The following is a 14,328-nucleotide window of genomic DNA, read 5'->3' on the forward strand; positions in this document are numbered from 1 at the left end:
AATGTAACGAGTCGAAATTCAAATGAAATAATGGTCCACAGAAAGTCTGTCAGCAGGCAGCTGTCTAATTGAACTAATAGAATTGGTTTTTCTTTTTTTTTTCACGCCTATCACACGCGTCAGAGAGATATGAACAGCTTTTTTTTGGGGGAGTTGGGGATGTTGGGCATTAATGAGATGGGGGTGGTCTGCAAAGATCCAAAGATCCGGTCGTGCTTTACCAACAGAAAATATGTTTTAAATGCTCGTTTGCTGGCCCCATGTCTTTGCCTTGGGTCGCATTAAAAATTATGATTCTTCTTGCAACATTTTTTTATATTTATTTCGGTTCTTCTTTTTTCGTTTTTCTGTGTGTTTTTTGAGAGGGCAGTGGCGAAAAGCTGCCAAATGTAATCATTGCCGCTTTTAGCTGGGTGCCAAATGCCCGAGGCGCAGTTCCATGCTGTACTTAACTGATTTCCGGGAATTGCCACACTCACACACACACACACACCGAGAAAGAAAGCTGAGCTAAGGGGGGAGGGACACAGGATGTAGCCTTGGCAACCAGCAGCGAGAGCAATCAGTTTAAAGCTGTCGAGAATTCTCAATGGTCGAGAGAGAGAGAGCTATAAAAAAAAAGGAAATATTGCAAACAGTAAATGCCGAGCAGGCGTCTTTTTGCTTTACTCGCTTGCAGCATATTCCAATGGCAACTTTAATCAGAGCAAATACTTATACTCAGCGCCACACACATTGCTGTTTTTTTTGTTGTTCGGTTTAAAAATCGTTCAACCTCAGGCGAGGCTTAAAAACCGCAAAGGCGCCACAGTGCCCAAACCCAATCGAAATCCCAAACCCAATTTCAATCCCAATGGCAATCCCCAAAACCTCCTCGACCCAAGCGCCTTTGGCTGCAACAGCAACAACAGCAACAACAACAACAACAAGAAGAAAGCGCAACTCGAAGTCGAAGCTCGGTTGAGTTTCTCATAAGGTCGTCATAGTAGGCGCACACTCATCGAGTCAAGAGCTAGCTCCAAAATGCCTCAGAATAGAGCCGATTTGCTTTAGTATGCTGCAGGCCCAAAAGGGAAGCAAAGCGATTTGTGGAGCAGGAGAATAACAACAACAACAACGAAAGGGGAGGAGGAGGAGGCACTCAACTTGTTATTTCAACTGTTTGTTGTTTCTGTTCTTACTTGTTGTGGCAGCCAAGTAACGCTGCTTGAGATGTCAAATAGCAAAACGTCGGGGCAGCAACAACTGCAAAAACAGGAAGCACTTGAAAATTGAAATCAAGCGCTGGGCGCCACCAACGCAACAGTAACAACAACTAAACTACAACAACAACACATCTTGGCAGAGCCACAAAAACGAAAAACAAAGCAAAACAAAACAAAACACAACAAAAATCAGCAACATCCCAGCTGAGCCCAAAGGTCCTCCAACGCAATTTGCATATGAATATGGAGGGCTCAGTGGCAGCTTGTGGGTTGCTGCTACGCGCGGCACGCGGCATGCGGCAAGCGGCATGTGGCTGCAACAACAACACGAAATGATATGCTCTTTGCTGTATGAATAAAACGCCAACAACAGCAACAACAACGACAACGACGACGAGAAATGATGATGTGAGAGTTGCTTTTCCAATAGCTTATGTTGTAGTTATTTGCCGACGGTAACAAAAAACAAAAATAGAAAACATTACTTGCGGCTCGTGATCAGATACCCTGTATATAAAGCCACTGAAAGTGTAGCTTGATGTTGCCAATTAATAATAATCACATTTCACTTTCTTTACTTCAACCAATTATTCCGCATATATTGAGCATTTTTACTCAATATCAAGATGTAGATACGATGTGGAATAGACTCTGACGATAAAACTAAATTCAGCTTATTTAATAATAGCAACTATTAGTTTTTTTTCATCTCCAACTTATGACACAAATCTTTGGCATCTTTGTGAAATATTGAAATCAGATACTAGATACATCAGCCACAAGAAATGTAGATACATTTGTTCAATTAATTCTAGCAAAATTTTAAGAATTTATTCTTCTACAAACTATGGCTTACATCTTTGCCAAATATACATAAATTTGCTATCAAATTTTCTGTAGACAAGGCGGAAAAAGTTAAGCTATATTTCATCAATTAATAATAGTTAATTTAAGCTTTTGACACAAATCTTTAGCATCTTTGTAAAATATTGAAATCAGAGTCTTTACACATCAGTCACAGAAAATGTAGCTAAATTTGTTAAATAAAAAGTATTAAATTTAAAATTTTATTCTTTTTCAAATTATACACAACTTGGAGAATAGATTTCCTGTAGACCAAGCAGGAAAAGTTTAGTTATATTCAACAATCAATGATAGTTAAATTTAACTTTTATTCTACTACAAATTATGACACATATTTTTGTCATCTTTGCATATATTGTAATCAGATTCTTGGGATATCAGTCACAGAAAATGTAGCTCAAATTTTTCAATTAATAATAGTCAATTTACTATTTTATTGTTCTACAAATTATGGCATAGATCTTTGCGAAGTATACACAAATTTAAGATAAAATTTCCTGAAAATGAAACTTAACTTTAGCTTTTGTTCTACTACAAATTATGACATCAATCTTTGTCATCTTTACACAACTTTTAGTTATCAAATCCTGTACACTAAACAGTAAAAAAGTGTATCTATATTCGCTCAATTAACAGTGTTAACTTTTAGCTTTATCTTTGCCAACTTCACCCTGCTCAGTTGTCAGCACTTTTAGTGGTTACAGGGTATTAAGAACGTAGCCTGATTTTGTGTGTTATTTATTGGCGTTGTTGCCTATAACGGGTGGGCGCTAGATGGCGCCACACGCCAGTGCTAAATTGAATAAGCGGCCTCCCAGGACAGACAGGAAGCTATACAACAACACGCACACTCACCCACACACACACACACACACACACACACACACACACACACACACACACACACACACGAACACATGAACAGTGTGTGTTCGACTGTGTGTAACGAGCAAAAGTTATGTAGTGTACTCGACGCTACCTTCCTTTATGGTAGCTTGTTTTTCTTTCTCCCTTTTCTATTTTGCTATGTTTTCCTTTTTTGTTGTACTTTTCGTTATTTTTTTTTCTTTTTTTTGGGTTGCTTTGAATTTAATGGAAAATTTATTGACGACATGCCGCTTAGTCGTTTGACTTGGACTTGGACTTTTGCCACACACACACACACACACACATACACACACACATAGTCCTCCTCAACTAAAGCCATTGCTGCTCTATCATGTGTGGAGAAAGTTTTCGCATTTGGGGTTTTATGGACTTGCCCATGCCCTGTACTTTTTGATTGGGCTAAATAGTTCATGATTGTTTTGGAAGGGGGTTGGGGAAGGGGACTCAGGAAATTTGTTTGCATTGATTGATTGTTGTTGCACTTTACTTTCAACAATTTACTGTGGGTCAAAACTTGACAACGGTTGAAATACAAAATTCTTCAAAGCAAAAAGGTCCTGTGAATGCGACAAGCTGTGTAGCTGTGTGGCTGTGTGTCTGTGTGTGCACACACTCTTTTTCACGTAATGCACATAAATTAGAATTATAATTTCGCTTAGCCAAATCAACGACGCAATAAGCTCCCCGCAATGGCACAAATACATGCGAAAGGGCTATTCCAAGTCGAACGCCGAAGCAACGGATCAACCCCCAAAAAAATAAGATGGAAAAAAAAGAGCGCCAAGCAGCCCTTAGCAAAAAGGGGTGGCTGCCCAGTGTACGACGACATTCTTAGTGGAAGAGGCTACAGAAACAAAAAAAAAACAAGTAAGAAAGTTACAGTCGAGTGTGCTCGACTGTGAGATACCCGCTACCCATTTTTAATAAAGGCAAAATATTGCGGTATCATTTTGAAAATATACCGAAAATACTTAAAAAATACTAAAAATATACCAAATGGTATGTTTGGTATATCAATATAGTACCGCATTCAAAATATACCATAGACGGCTCAATATACCAGATTGTCAGCCAAAGTAACTAAGACCCTTATAAGTAGGCGTTTTTGCCCATACAAAAGTATTTATTTTATAACTTCGACAATTTTTATCTGATCGCAACCAAATTTTCAGGAATCATAACTACTATAGTTGTTATTATATGTACCAAAATTTGCAACTCTAGCTTTAAAATTACGCTTGTTATTCGATTTTTTTGATTTGCGGGGGCGGAAGTGGGCGTGGCAAAAATTTGAAACAAACTTGATCTGCGTGCAAACATAACAAATGCTGTCGAAAAAAAATTATAGCTCTATCTCTCGTAGTCTCTGAGATCTAGGTGTTCATACGGACAGACGGACGGACACACAGACACACAGACACACAGACACACAGACGGACAGACGGACATGGCTAGATCGTCTCGGCTGTTGACGCTGATCAAGAATATATATACTTTATAGGGTCGGAGATGCCTCCTTTTACCTGTTACATACATTTCCTGTCGGCACAAAGTTATAATACCCTTCTACCCTATGGGTAGCGGGTATAACAACTTTTCTCGCGTGTTTTACCAACTTTAATATTTTATATTGCCGATTTTCTTTATGACCTGCTTGCCAACTCTTCCCACGCCTATTTTTTTGGGGAGAACTCAACAAGTTCAGGTTTCTTTTCCTACATTTTTGGCTGAGAGAGACACGCCCGTACATTTTGGCCCATTAGTTTATGATTATTGGAGTTTGCCTCAGTCTCGATTCTTGGTCTAAAGTTGAAGTTAACTTTTTGTGGGTCTAAAAAGTAGTTGAAGTGGAAACAGTTACTCACCTGTTGTCGGCAACTTGGTCAGCGTTGGTTGTCCATTGTCATCGCTCAGCAGCAGCAGCAGGATTTCAATTATAATAATGACAAAAATGCTTCGATTGTAAAACAAAAACATTGCAATCTCGCGTTTTTTTTCTCCGTTGGTGTTTGCCAATTGCCCAAACGCAATCGCAATTCGTCTCGTTTGCTCTCAATTTATCAAATTTTTAGTTTTCTGGAATTCCTTTTCTCCTCCTAGTCTCCTTGTCTTCAAAATTTACGTTGGTATTTTTTATTATTGTTGTTCTTTTTAGGTGCATTTTGTTAATGCCACTTGCATTTGATGCACACACACCGACGTTTCATTGTTTGTTGACTTTTCTCCCTTTTTGACCTTTGTAGCTAAAAATGTAACAAATTTGCTTTACTTAACTCTCATGCACACACACACACACACACACACGGAATAGAAAATGGCGACACGCACACAAAAGTATGCTAATATATTTTCGCAACGCTTGTGAAACATGCATAAATATTTTACGCGTGCAACAGTGCGTATACGTAATTTGCTTAATAGGCCGCAAAACACTGGCGCCGCCAAAGGCGCCACCATTAAAATGCTATTTGCCATTGGGCCACTGTGAAATTTATGGAAATGGCCTTTACCTATCAACAGACCAACCACCCAAAAAAAAAAGAGAAAAGGCGTCGCACAATCCGTATAAACACATTATAATAAAAGACAAATTTTATCTATTCTATAAAAAAAAGGCAATGTACTCATGTTATGTACACATTGTACACACATCTAAACTGGTTTTAAGACGTTATTAACTTGTATTCCCAGAGGATCTATTAAGCCACTGTGCTGAGGTTAAAGCCTAACGAATTTTGTGGAACTAATGAGCAGTTTATTTTTGGGAATGGGTTTCTAGAGGTTATTTAGCATACTCAGAACACGGGGAAATCCCTACGCTTAACTAGGTAAGTTTCAAGTGAAGCTATTATAATAATATAATTGCTTAAATACATTTATGCAGTCGTAATCCTGTTCAAGTCAAGTCTAGAGTTATGACTAAATCATTTTTCTGCTGCTTACTCCTTTTTTTTACTACTTTTCTTTTTTTATGCTACATTTATTTTTGCTGTATTGTTTGGGGATTGTCCCCAAACTAAAAGTAGTTATATTCATCCCAATCCTGCTGCTTCATTATTATTATGTTCATGACTCTGCGGCGTCGTCTGATGACGATGATGATGATGATAATGCCATATAAGAGGCTAAGCATATTTCAATTTCACAACAAGTACTCGAAAAAGTGCGCGTGTATCTAGAAGATACATTTCTAGCAAGAGTGCACGAAATCGCGCGGCAAAAAAAAAACGTCGCATAAATGAATGCTCAAATATATATTTCGGCGTCGCCATTGTTGTTCTTGTTGTTGTTGTTGCTTCAACTACTATCAAAGGCTTTGTGCGAGAAGAGAGAAAAACGTAGAAATAAAAGCAGATGGCAGAGAGATGCCGACGGCGACAGCGACGTCGACTGCGACAGCGCTGACGTAGTAAAGTTTTGCAAACATTCAAGTGCGTGTGTGTGTGTGTGTTTTCGGCATTGCAGCGGTATTTTTGTATTCTATTGTTTAACTTTTTGTATTACATATTTTTCGAAAATTAATGGAAAATAACTACGCAACGCTTTTTCCTTTGGTTTTGAGCATGTTGAAATTTAATAATGTTTTCCAGAGTTTTTATTGCGCAAAGTTTTGCTTATTGTTCCAGCAAAACGTGTATTTATTGCATCACCACGCATTTATTTGTTTGAACAAAAAATAAAGTTGGCGAACAATAAGCAAACAGCAAGGAGAGCAAAAAAAGTAGCCACGCTCAATTGAGAGATAAGGAAGAATCGCAAACGGAAATCATATCGGGGTAGTTGCGAATTATATAAAACAAATTTGACTATGCGAAGCACACACACACACACACACGCGCACGCACACAAACACACACAAAAGTTTATTTTGTGCTACGGCGGCGACTGCGACTTCGACTGCGGATGCCGGTCGAAATTGAACGACGACGCAAATTTCGATTTCCTCGAAATTCTACCTTGTTGTGCCTTCTATTATGCATATTCTTCGTGTTCTTACTTCTTCATCATCATCGGCAGCAGCAGCAGCCGCATTGCCAAACACACATTCTTCATCATCGTCATCAGCTACGTTTAAGCGTCATATACATTTTGTACTTTTGTTTGCAAAAACGACAACAGCGACAGAGGGCAGCGGCAGCGCAGCTTACTAAGCTTTTTCTGAGCATCCACATTCGCATCAAGCAGCCAAAGCAGAGCAGAGCAGCAGCAGCCCACTCTCACTTTGGCTGCGGTCCTCTGCTGCTGCTGCTGCTGCCAAAGCCGATGCCAACGCCAACGTCGCACAGTGCTCTGCAGGCGCCAAGGAAGTAAACTTTTTTTTGTTTTTTTTTGGTTTTCTTTGCTCATGAATAATTTGCAAATTTCAACGTGATTAAAATTCAGCGTCAACAACCATATAACTACTCTATAAAAGCTGTCATGAAAAGGTCTGCTAATTAGATGATTATAAAGCTGTCTGAGCTGTCATAAAAATAATTAGCACAATCACGAATAATTGTTAATTTTGGAGGTATTCAATCAGTTGAAATAGATTTATAATGCAATTAGAATGGCCAGCGTTCTAAATTCCTTCAAATTTGTTACACTGTGCGCTGCTGATGTTTTTGCTCCTTGTTTTTGCTACGCTTTCGCTTTGTGTTTTGTGCGCCGAGCTTTGGCTTTGGCTTTGCTTTTGGTTTTTTTTTTTGTGCCTGTCGTCTGCCTTCTACAACCGCTGCTGTTGCTTTCATGGCCTTGTGATTGTTGTTGTTGCTGCTGTTGTTGTTATTGCCCAGTTTGTCACTGTGTGCGTGTCGAGTGCTTTTTTGTTCGACGCGTCTCTGCCGACGTCTCAGTCGCTGCTGCCTTTGTGGCCAGGCTAAAGAACAACTACTGTACTTGGCGGCTTTCTCGTTCGCAATTTACTTTATTGCGTTTTATATCCTTTTTTTGTTTTGCATGGCATTTCTCATTTTAAAATATTCATTTCATATTTATGCCTATTGGTTAAGCCCTTTACAACCCACACACAGAATCTTACGCAGACTCTCACACACACACAAGCGACGTGAGCAGCGACGGCGACTGCGACATCGGCACGCACTTGATTTCTTTTGTTGTTGTTGTATTTACGCCTTATTATGTCATAATTTATTTGCAACAGGACACAAAAATCAACAATGCCGGAATTTTGCAGCAACAGCAGCCAATAAAGCATCAGATTTCATTTGATTTGCGGCATTAAAAACATGCTGCTCTCTATCTCTCTATGCTTATTGCGCTCTCCTTCACACTCAATGGCTACTACACACAAACACACGCACAACATATGTATATGTGTGGTATACGCATTGCACCGGCTTTTGTTGCCGCCATCGTCGCTGCCTGCGCGCCCCCGCGCTTCTCTCTGCTGACGCCATCGGTTTGTGCTTTGTTACTACCTTTGTTGTATTTTTTGCATTTCCGCTTTATGTTTGTATTTCGCTTGGCTCAGCCTATCAATTTTTTTTTTAATTTGTACTTTTTTTGCACACTCACACAACAACACACTCGCTCACGCACACATAGGCGACGACGACGTCGACGTCGACGACATTCAGCTTCAGCTTTGACGCCGCTTAAATCAACAAATTACGAGTATTTCACTGTTGCTTTTCACATAATTTTTTGTGTGCAATTGTTGTTGTTATTTATTTAGCATTTCTTTCGTTTTTTATTTGTATTTGCGGTTTGTGTTTGTTGCTTTGCGCGTGCACACAACAGACACACACATACACTGAAATAATTTGATTCGCGAGCGCCGCTTTCAATATTTACAACGCTGCGCTCAGAATTGAAATGCGAACTCGAACTCGAAGCCGCGACGTCGCCAGCGAGCAGCAAACACGTCCAAACAGTTTGTACGCCATTCGTGTACTGGGAGCTTTGCACCGAACTAGCGATGCCATTAACATGCTCGCATACTAATACAATGAAGCACACGCACAGCGCACAAGAGAGCATGAGAGAGAGAGAGAGATAACGTAACCTCACACACACACTCGCCCGTATGTGTATGTGTAAACGCGTAAGCTTGCATTTGCCGGCGACGTCGACGTCGACTGGCAACTTTTGTTTTTGTTTGCGCCGCAAAAAGAAGAAACAAATTTCAATGGCAGCGTCAAAAGCTCGCCACCATGAATGAAAGTTTGCAGTGTAAGCGCAACGACAGAAAAACGATGTGCAAAACAAACGAGGCAGAAATTTTAACGTCTCTCAGCGTTGCCAGACCCCACACATCACTTGCTAATTAATTACAATTTATGATCATTATTGTTGTTGATGAGTTAATTAATTGCAAGTGAGGCAAGCCGTCGGTTACAAATTTTATCGAAAATTTGCTATCGGGTCGTGTTCTAACTTCTCTCAATAAAAACAATCGTAATAAATTACGTTTTATTTAAAATACTAATATATGCTTAAAATAAAATTTCAAAATCAAATAACTATTGTGCGGCATATCGATTTTCGATAACAAATTCTCAACACTAAGCAAATATTACGTGTCATAGCTGTCAGCTTTTGAAACCCAAGTAGAGAGCGCGAAATTCAAATCGAAAGTCAAGGTAACAAAGCATTGTCATTTTTTGTGTATTCTAAAGTGTAGTAAAGTTTGGTTTTATTGGGCCGCTCAATGCCGAGAAATGGTAAACAGATTTTTACATTTGTAGAGTACGTCTAATTATTTAGATTGCTTGACTGTGTGTAAATCAAAAATATTTTTGTTTTTCATGATTGTTTTTTTTTTGTGTTTTTAATTGGATTTCTAGGAAACTAATCCGTGTCCGAGCGTGGCGAGCGTGTCGATTGTTTCTTTGACTTTTTATGCTTGCGCTTTTTGGCCTCATGACTGCTGCCACGACTGTCGCGTCGATTGCGACTATTCGATGCCTCCGATGACGCTGCCGCTGCAGGATGATCACGTTCCTCCTCTTCGTGCAGCTTCTTGAGGGTCTCCGCCTTCAAGCGCTCCAGCTCATTTAGCTCGCGTGTGGTGCGCTCCTTTTCCAGCTCATCCTGTCGCTGCTTCTCCAACCGTTGCTCCTCCACCTTGGCAATCTCCTTGCGCATATGCTCCTTCATCAAAAGCGCTGCCTCCGCTCGCTTCTGCATCTTCTCGCGGGCCGCTTTATCCTTATCCTCAAACTCACTAGCGCATACAGCCGATGTTATTTTGCCCGGACTGCGGTCCTGGGAGCGATGACTGCGACGTGGACTGCGCCGACTCGGACTACGTGAGTTGCTGCTGTGCCTTCGTCCATGACTGCGACTACGTCGACGATCCGGCGAAGAGCGCCGCTTCCGATCTGGCGACTCGCGTCGCTTGCGTTCTGGAGATTCACGTCGCTTGCGGCTGGGCGAATCGCGGCGCTTGCGATCGGACGATTCTTGTCGCTTGCGATCTGCCGAGTCCTGTCGCTTGCGGTCACCTGAATCCTGCCGTTTGCGATCACCTGAATCTTGCCGCTTACGGTCACCTGAATCCTGTCGCTTTCGCTTGGGCGAGTCACGTCGTCTCTCTGGCGACTCTTGACGCCGGCCGCGACTGCGCGAACGTCGCTGACGGTCCCGAGAACCGCGACGACGTTCGGCAGGCGAACTGCGTTGCCTGATGGGCGACAAAGGGAAACGATTGCGATACTCGTTGTCCGGCGAACGCTGGCGGCGATCACGATCGGCAAACGGATTGCGCCGGTTGCGATTGCCTTGCGCCTGGCTAGCATTTTGATTGGCATTGCCATTGTTGTTACCCTGACGTCGAGCTGGCGATCGCTGCTGTCGTCTGGCAGGCGATCGACGACGTTGCGCAGAGCGGGAGCGACTTCGCTGGCGATTCCGTGAGCTGGAGCGTTCTCGACTGCGCTTAGAGCGTTCGCGTTCTCTGTTCTTCTCGTCACGCTTTGGTTCGGCTGCCTTTGGACGCTCTGGCTCCTTGGCTGCCGGCTTGGACTCCGGTTTCTGCACGGGTTTGCTTGGCTCCGGCTCCGGTTCACTGTCCGTCTGCTGCTCGTAATCTAAAGCATTCATGTCCACGGATTTGCGTCGCTTTGGTGGCGCCTCCTCCTTGGGCTTTTCCTTCTCACGTTCCGCCTTGTCATGTGTGTCCTTTGGCTTGACGCGTTCCGCATCCTTTTGTGAGTGGGATTCGCTGCGTTTGCGTCCCGCATTGCTGCTGCTGCTCTGCGGTTTCCTCTCGGGCAAGGTGACGCCGCCATAGGTGCTGGCATGCGATAGCTCAAAGAAGGATTTCTTGGGATCCTTGGTGGCCTCCTCGTGTCGCTTCTTGCGCTCCAATTCACGTCGCTTGACCTCCTCATCGCGCAGCTTATTCTCCTCCTCCATGCGCTCCAAATCGGACAGTTTAATGGTTCGCTTCTGCGCATGCTTCCAATGCGGCGGCGTGATGCTCTTTGAACGGCTGCGCGACGGCGTACGAAAACGCTATAAAAGAAGAGGATCATTAATTGAATTTGAAGGGGAGTTGAGTTAGTTTTTGTTGGCTTACAAAGACGCCGCGTCCTTTGACAATGCGACCGCTGCGTGAGGTTGGCACCTGCTTCTTTGACCAGCCAAATGCATTGCGATTGCGATCTCTGCCTCTGTCGCGCTCATCTCGTTCACGTTCCCGATCACGATCGCGTTCCCGTTGCCGTGCTTCGCGTGACACGTCTCGCTCTCGTTCCCGGGAACGCGATTTCTCGCCGCGCATTAGGAATTTGTTGGAAACCTGCACAGAAGTAAAGTACATCAATTAAATAAATAGTTCAAACTATTTTCCAAAGCTTCTACTTGCCTCTGGTATCTCGCTTGGATCGATTTTGGTTAATGTGACCAACGGATGTATTTCACCTTCTTCCTCACTATCATTCTCATCATTGTCCTGCTTTCCATTACCTCGTTGAGCTACACGTCCAGAGTCGCTGCTGCAAATTGCGGAAAATTGGTTTATAAAACTGTTTACAACTAAAGTTTGTTGTTTACTTTTCACTGTCGCTGGATTTGGAGTGTTTACGTGAGCGCTTCTTCTTGGATTTCTCCTTAATCTTGGCCTGAATTTCCTCCTGCTCGCTGTCAGATTCCTCTGTGGCCGTGGAACGCTTGCGGCGTTTCTTTTCCTTCTTGGCTATGGAGCAAAAGACCGTGAATCGTCAAGTCAAACAGTTAAAGAAGAGTTGTTTTCTTACCCTTTGATTGCTTTACCAGCTCTCCACAATTGGAAATAGCTGCATCCTGCAGCGGGCGTGAGTTGCGATCAATGGGCAGATCCTCTAATTGACGCACCAAATCCTGACCGGACAAAACTTGACCGAATACAACATGAATGCTGCAAAAGAAAAGAAAGTTTAGAAAAGGATTTTTATTAAATTGTTTAGCGGCGGTTTTCCGGCTTCAAGTTAGAAGGAAGGTAATCCTTATCTATCAGGTAACTTCTTAGTATGATAACCTCCAGTTAAAATTGGTAATTGTTTTTAACTGATCGATAACTTTTTTGCCTTAACTTGAAGTTGAGAAACGGACCATATATAATTGATTTGATTTACTTACTTGTCCAAGTGTGGCGCAGGCTGTGTTGTACTACAATGAAAAACAGAAGAGAAGAAAAATATTCTTTACACATTGCATAGCGATTGTTGTTGTGATTGTAGTGGTAGTTGTTGTTGTTGTTGTTGCAGTTGCTATTGTAGTTGCTGTTGCGGTTGTTGTGCGTTGTTGTAACAAACAAAAGTCAAGTTGAAGTCGCCACTAGCAACGACCCTCAAAATCTCTCCAGGTTGCAGTTATCGTAGTTATCGTGTTGCCAAGGACCAAGGGAGAGTCCTTCAATGTGTGCTTGGAAGAGAAGGGGCATAATACGGTCACTCCCACACACACAAACACACGCACCCACACACTTTTGAATGTACAATTGGCCAGTGTTGGGCAGCGTCATTGAGAGGGAGATGGGTGGGCGTTGAGAAGAGAGTCCGCTGCTCAGCTGATCAGAGATAACACGCTACACTCTCGCTATATGGCAATAGATCAATGAACAACAACAGATTTGGTTTTTTAAATACGCATATAAGAAAAAAGATTAAAAGAATTTGTTGTTGTCGCTGCAAAAGAAACTTCAATGCATATTAAATTTGTTAATTTTTTTTTTTTTTGTATTCAATTTTTGGGGGTGGTGAACTTCTCGAGCAACCCACTTACATAAAGAACTGCGAGCCATTCGTGTTTTTACCGCGATTCGCCATGGACAACAAAAAGGGGCGATCGTGCTTTTTATCAAAGCATTCGTCTGCAATAGTTTAAGTGAAAAATTCAAGAAATTTATTGATTTTTTACAGGAATTTTAAATAAAAGTCTCGTAATAATCACACTTTGGGATAATAGGAAAATTTCATAAATTAAATTTTAAATGAGTTTCTAAATAATTCGTATTTTTTTTAATTTAATTTCAAAAATGTTAAGCTATTTGCGAGTTAACAATTATTTCATTACTCTTCTATATAAATGAAAAACTAAAATGCAAATCGAATTTGACCCACTGTAATTAGACATACAAGCGGTAAGAGGGCTAAAGGCAAAAAGCTTAGCCCATATATTAATGTGATTTTAATCAGAGTAGTCTGCGCTTAAAAATCATTTTGTGCAATTTAATGGTCAGTTTTCAGCTTTAATTGACATTTGGCATGCCAATGAAGCGTAATAATAACAACTATTAAACGGGCATAGCATTTAGCTTTTAGTTTGATGCGTTTGATAACACTAGACACATACACATCTAGTCCAGGGGGGACTTTGCTGGCCAACGTATACACACACACACACATATGTATATTCGTATAGAGAGTGAGAGAAACTTACCCTCGAATGTGCCGCCATAAATTGATTCGCCGCCGGTTCCGTTGCCAGCACTAAAATCACCCGCCTGCACCATAAAATCCTTGACCACACGATGGAATATGACACCTTTATAGTGGAGCCGCTTGCCGGTGACAAGTCCGTTTCCCTTTTCACCCGTGCACAGCGAACGAAAATTCTCCACCGTCTTGGGAGCAACATCGCTAAATAATTCGAACACGATGCGACCGACGCTCAAACCGCCGAGTGTTATGTCGAAAAAGCATCGCGGACGCGTTGCACTCGCGTCCCGCTTATTTACCGTCATGTTTTTGTTTTCGTTTTGCTTAATGGCAATACACGAATACACTAATTAATTGTATTGATACGTTTTCACGTTGCACAACTTGTTTTTCGTTTTTTCTTTTTTTTGGGATTAGTTCTGCATTTGCGCTCGCAAAGCAGTGTGACCGCACAAACACTATCAAGATTTTACCACTATGAATGGGCACATCGTTCACATTGGGAT

The 14,328-nt window shown here is 41.7% G+C and overlaps 2 protein-coding genes across 4 annotated transcripts in view; both read right to left on the bottom strand.

Annotated features, from left to right (window-relative positions):
- Positions 1 to 8,853, bottom strand: part of LOC117573571 (uncharacterized) — a 58,893-nt gene extending 50,040 nt beyond the window's left edge. Inside the window, exons 1-2 of one of the 3 annotated variants that reach the window (XM_034256860.2) lie at positions 8,475 to 8,853; positions 4,823 to 5,200 (exon numbers count right to left, since the gene is read on the bottom strand). In XM_034256860.2, coding sequence (XP_034112751.1) covers positions 4,823 to 4,934 — 112 coding nt within the window. In that variant the 5' untranslated portion in view covers positions 4,935 to 5,200; positions 8,475 to 8,853. Of the gene's footprint in view, positions 1 to 4,822; positions 5,201 to 8,377 lie in introns of all 3 variants that reach the window. The other 2 variants (XM_034256858.2, XM_034256859.2) reach the window with 2 other exon arrangements.
- An 857-nt stretch (positions 8,854 to 9,710) lies between these two features.
- Positions 9,711 to 14,279, bottom strand: LOC117573574 (peptidyl-prolyl cis-trans isomerase G). Its single transcript, XM_034256862.2, has 8 exons — positions 13,824 to 14,279; positions 13,167 to 13,254; positions 12,522 to 12,551; positions 12,161 to 12,300; positions 11,958 to 12,099; positions 11,770 to 11,899; positions 11,482 to 11,703; positions 9,711 to 11,417 (listed from the first exon to the last, which is right to left on the bottom strand). Exons 1-8 carry the CDS (start codon positions 14,125 to 14,127, stop codon positions 9,750 to 9,752), a joined length of 2,724 nt encoding a protein of 907 aa, XP_034112753.1. The 5' UTR covers positions 14,128 to 14,279; the 3' UTR covers positions 9,711 to 9,749.
- Positions 14,280 to 14,328: the final 49 nt, after the last annotated feature.

Source organism: Drosophila albomicans, chromosome 2R (assembly GCF_009650485.2).
Source record: "Drosophila albomicans strain 15112-1751.03 chromosome 2R, ASM965048v2, whole genome shotgun sequence".
NCBI classification, from domain to species: Eukaryota; Metazoa; Arthropoda; class Insecta; order Diptera; family Drosophilidae; genus Drosophila; species Drosophila albomicans.

Excerpts from the sequence above, each read along its gene's own strand:
- LOC117573574 (XM_034256862.2), bottom strand. The coding sequence starts at position 14,127 with ATGACGGTAAATAAGCGGGACGCGAGTGCAACGCGTCCGCGATGCTTT. Across the intron at positions 11,900-11,957 it reads AAATCCAGCGACAGTGAAAA|CAGCGACTCTGGACGTGTAG; the intron begins GTAAACAACAAA and ends CGCAATTTGCAG. Across the intron at positions 11,418-11,481 it reads TCAAAGGACGCGGCGTCTTT|CGTTTTCGTACGCCGTCGCG; the intron begins GTAAGCCAACAA and ends CTTCTTTTATAG.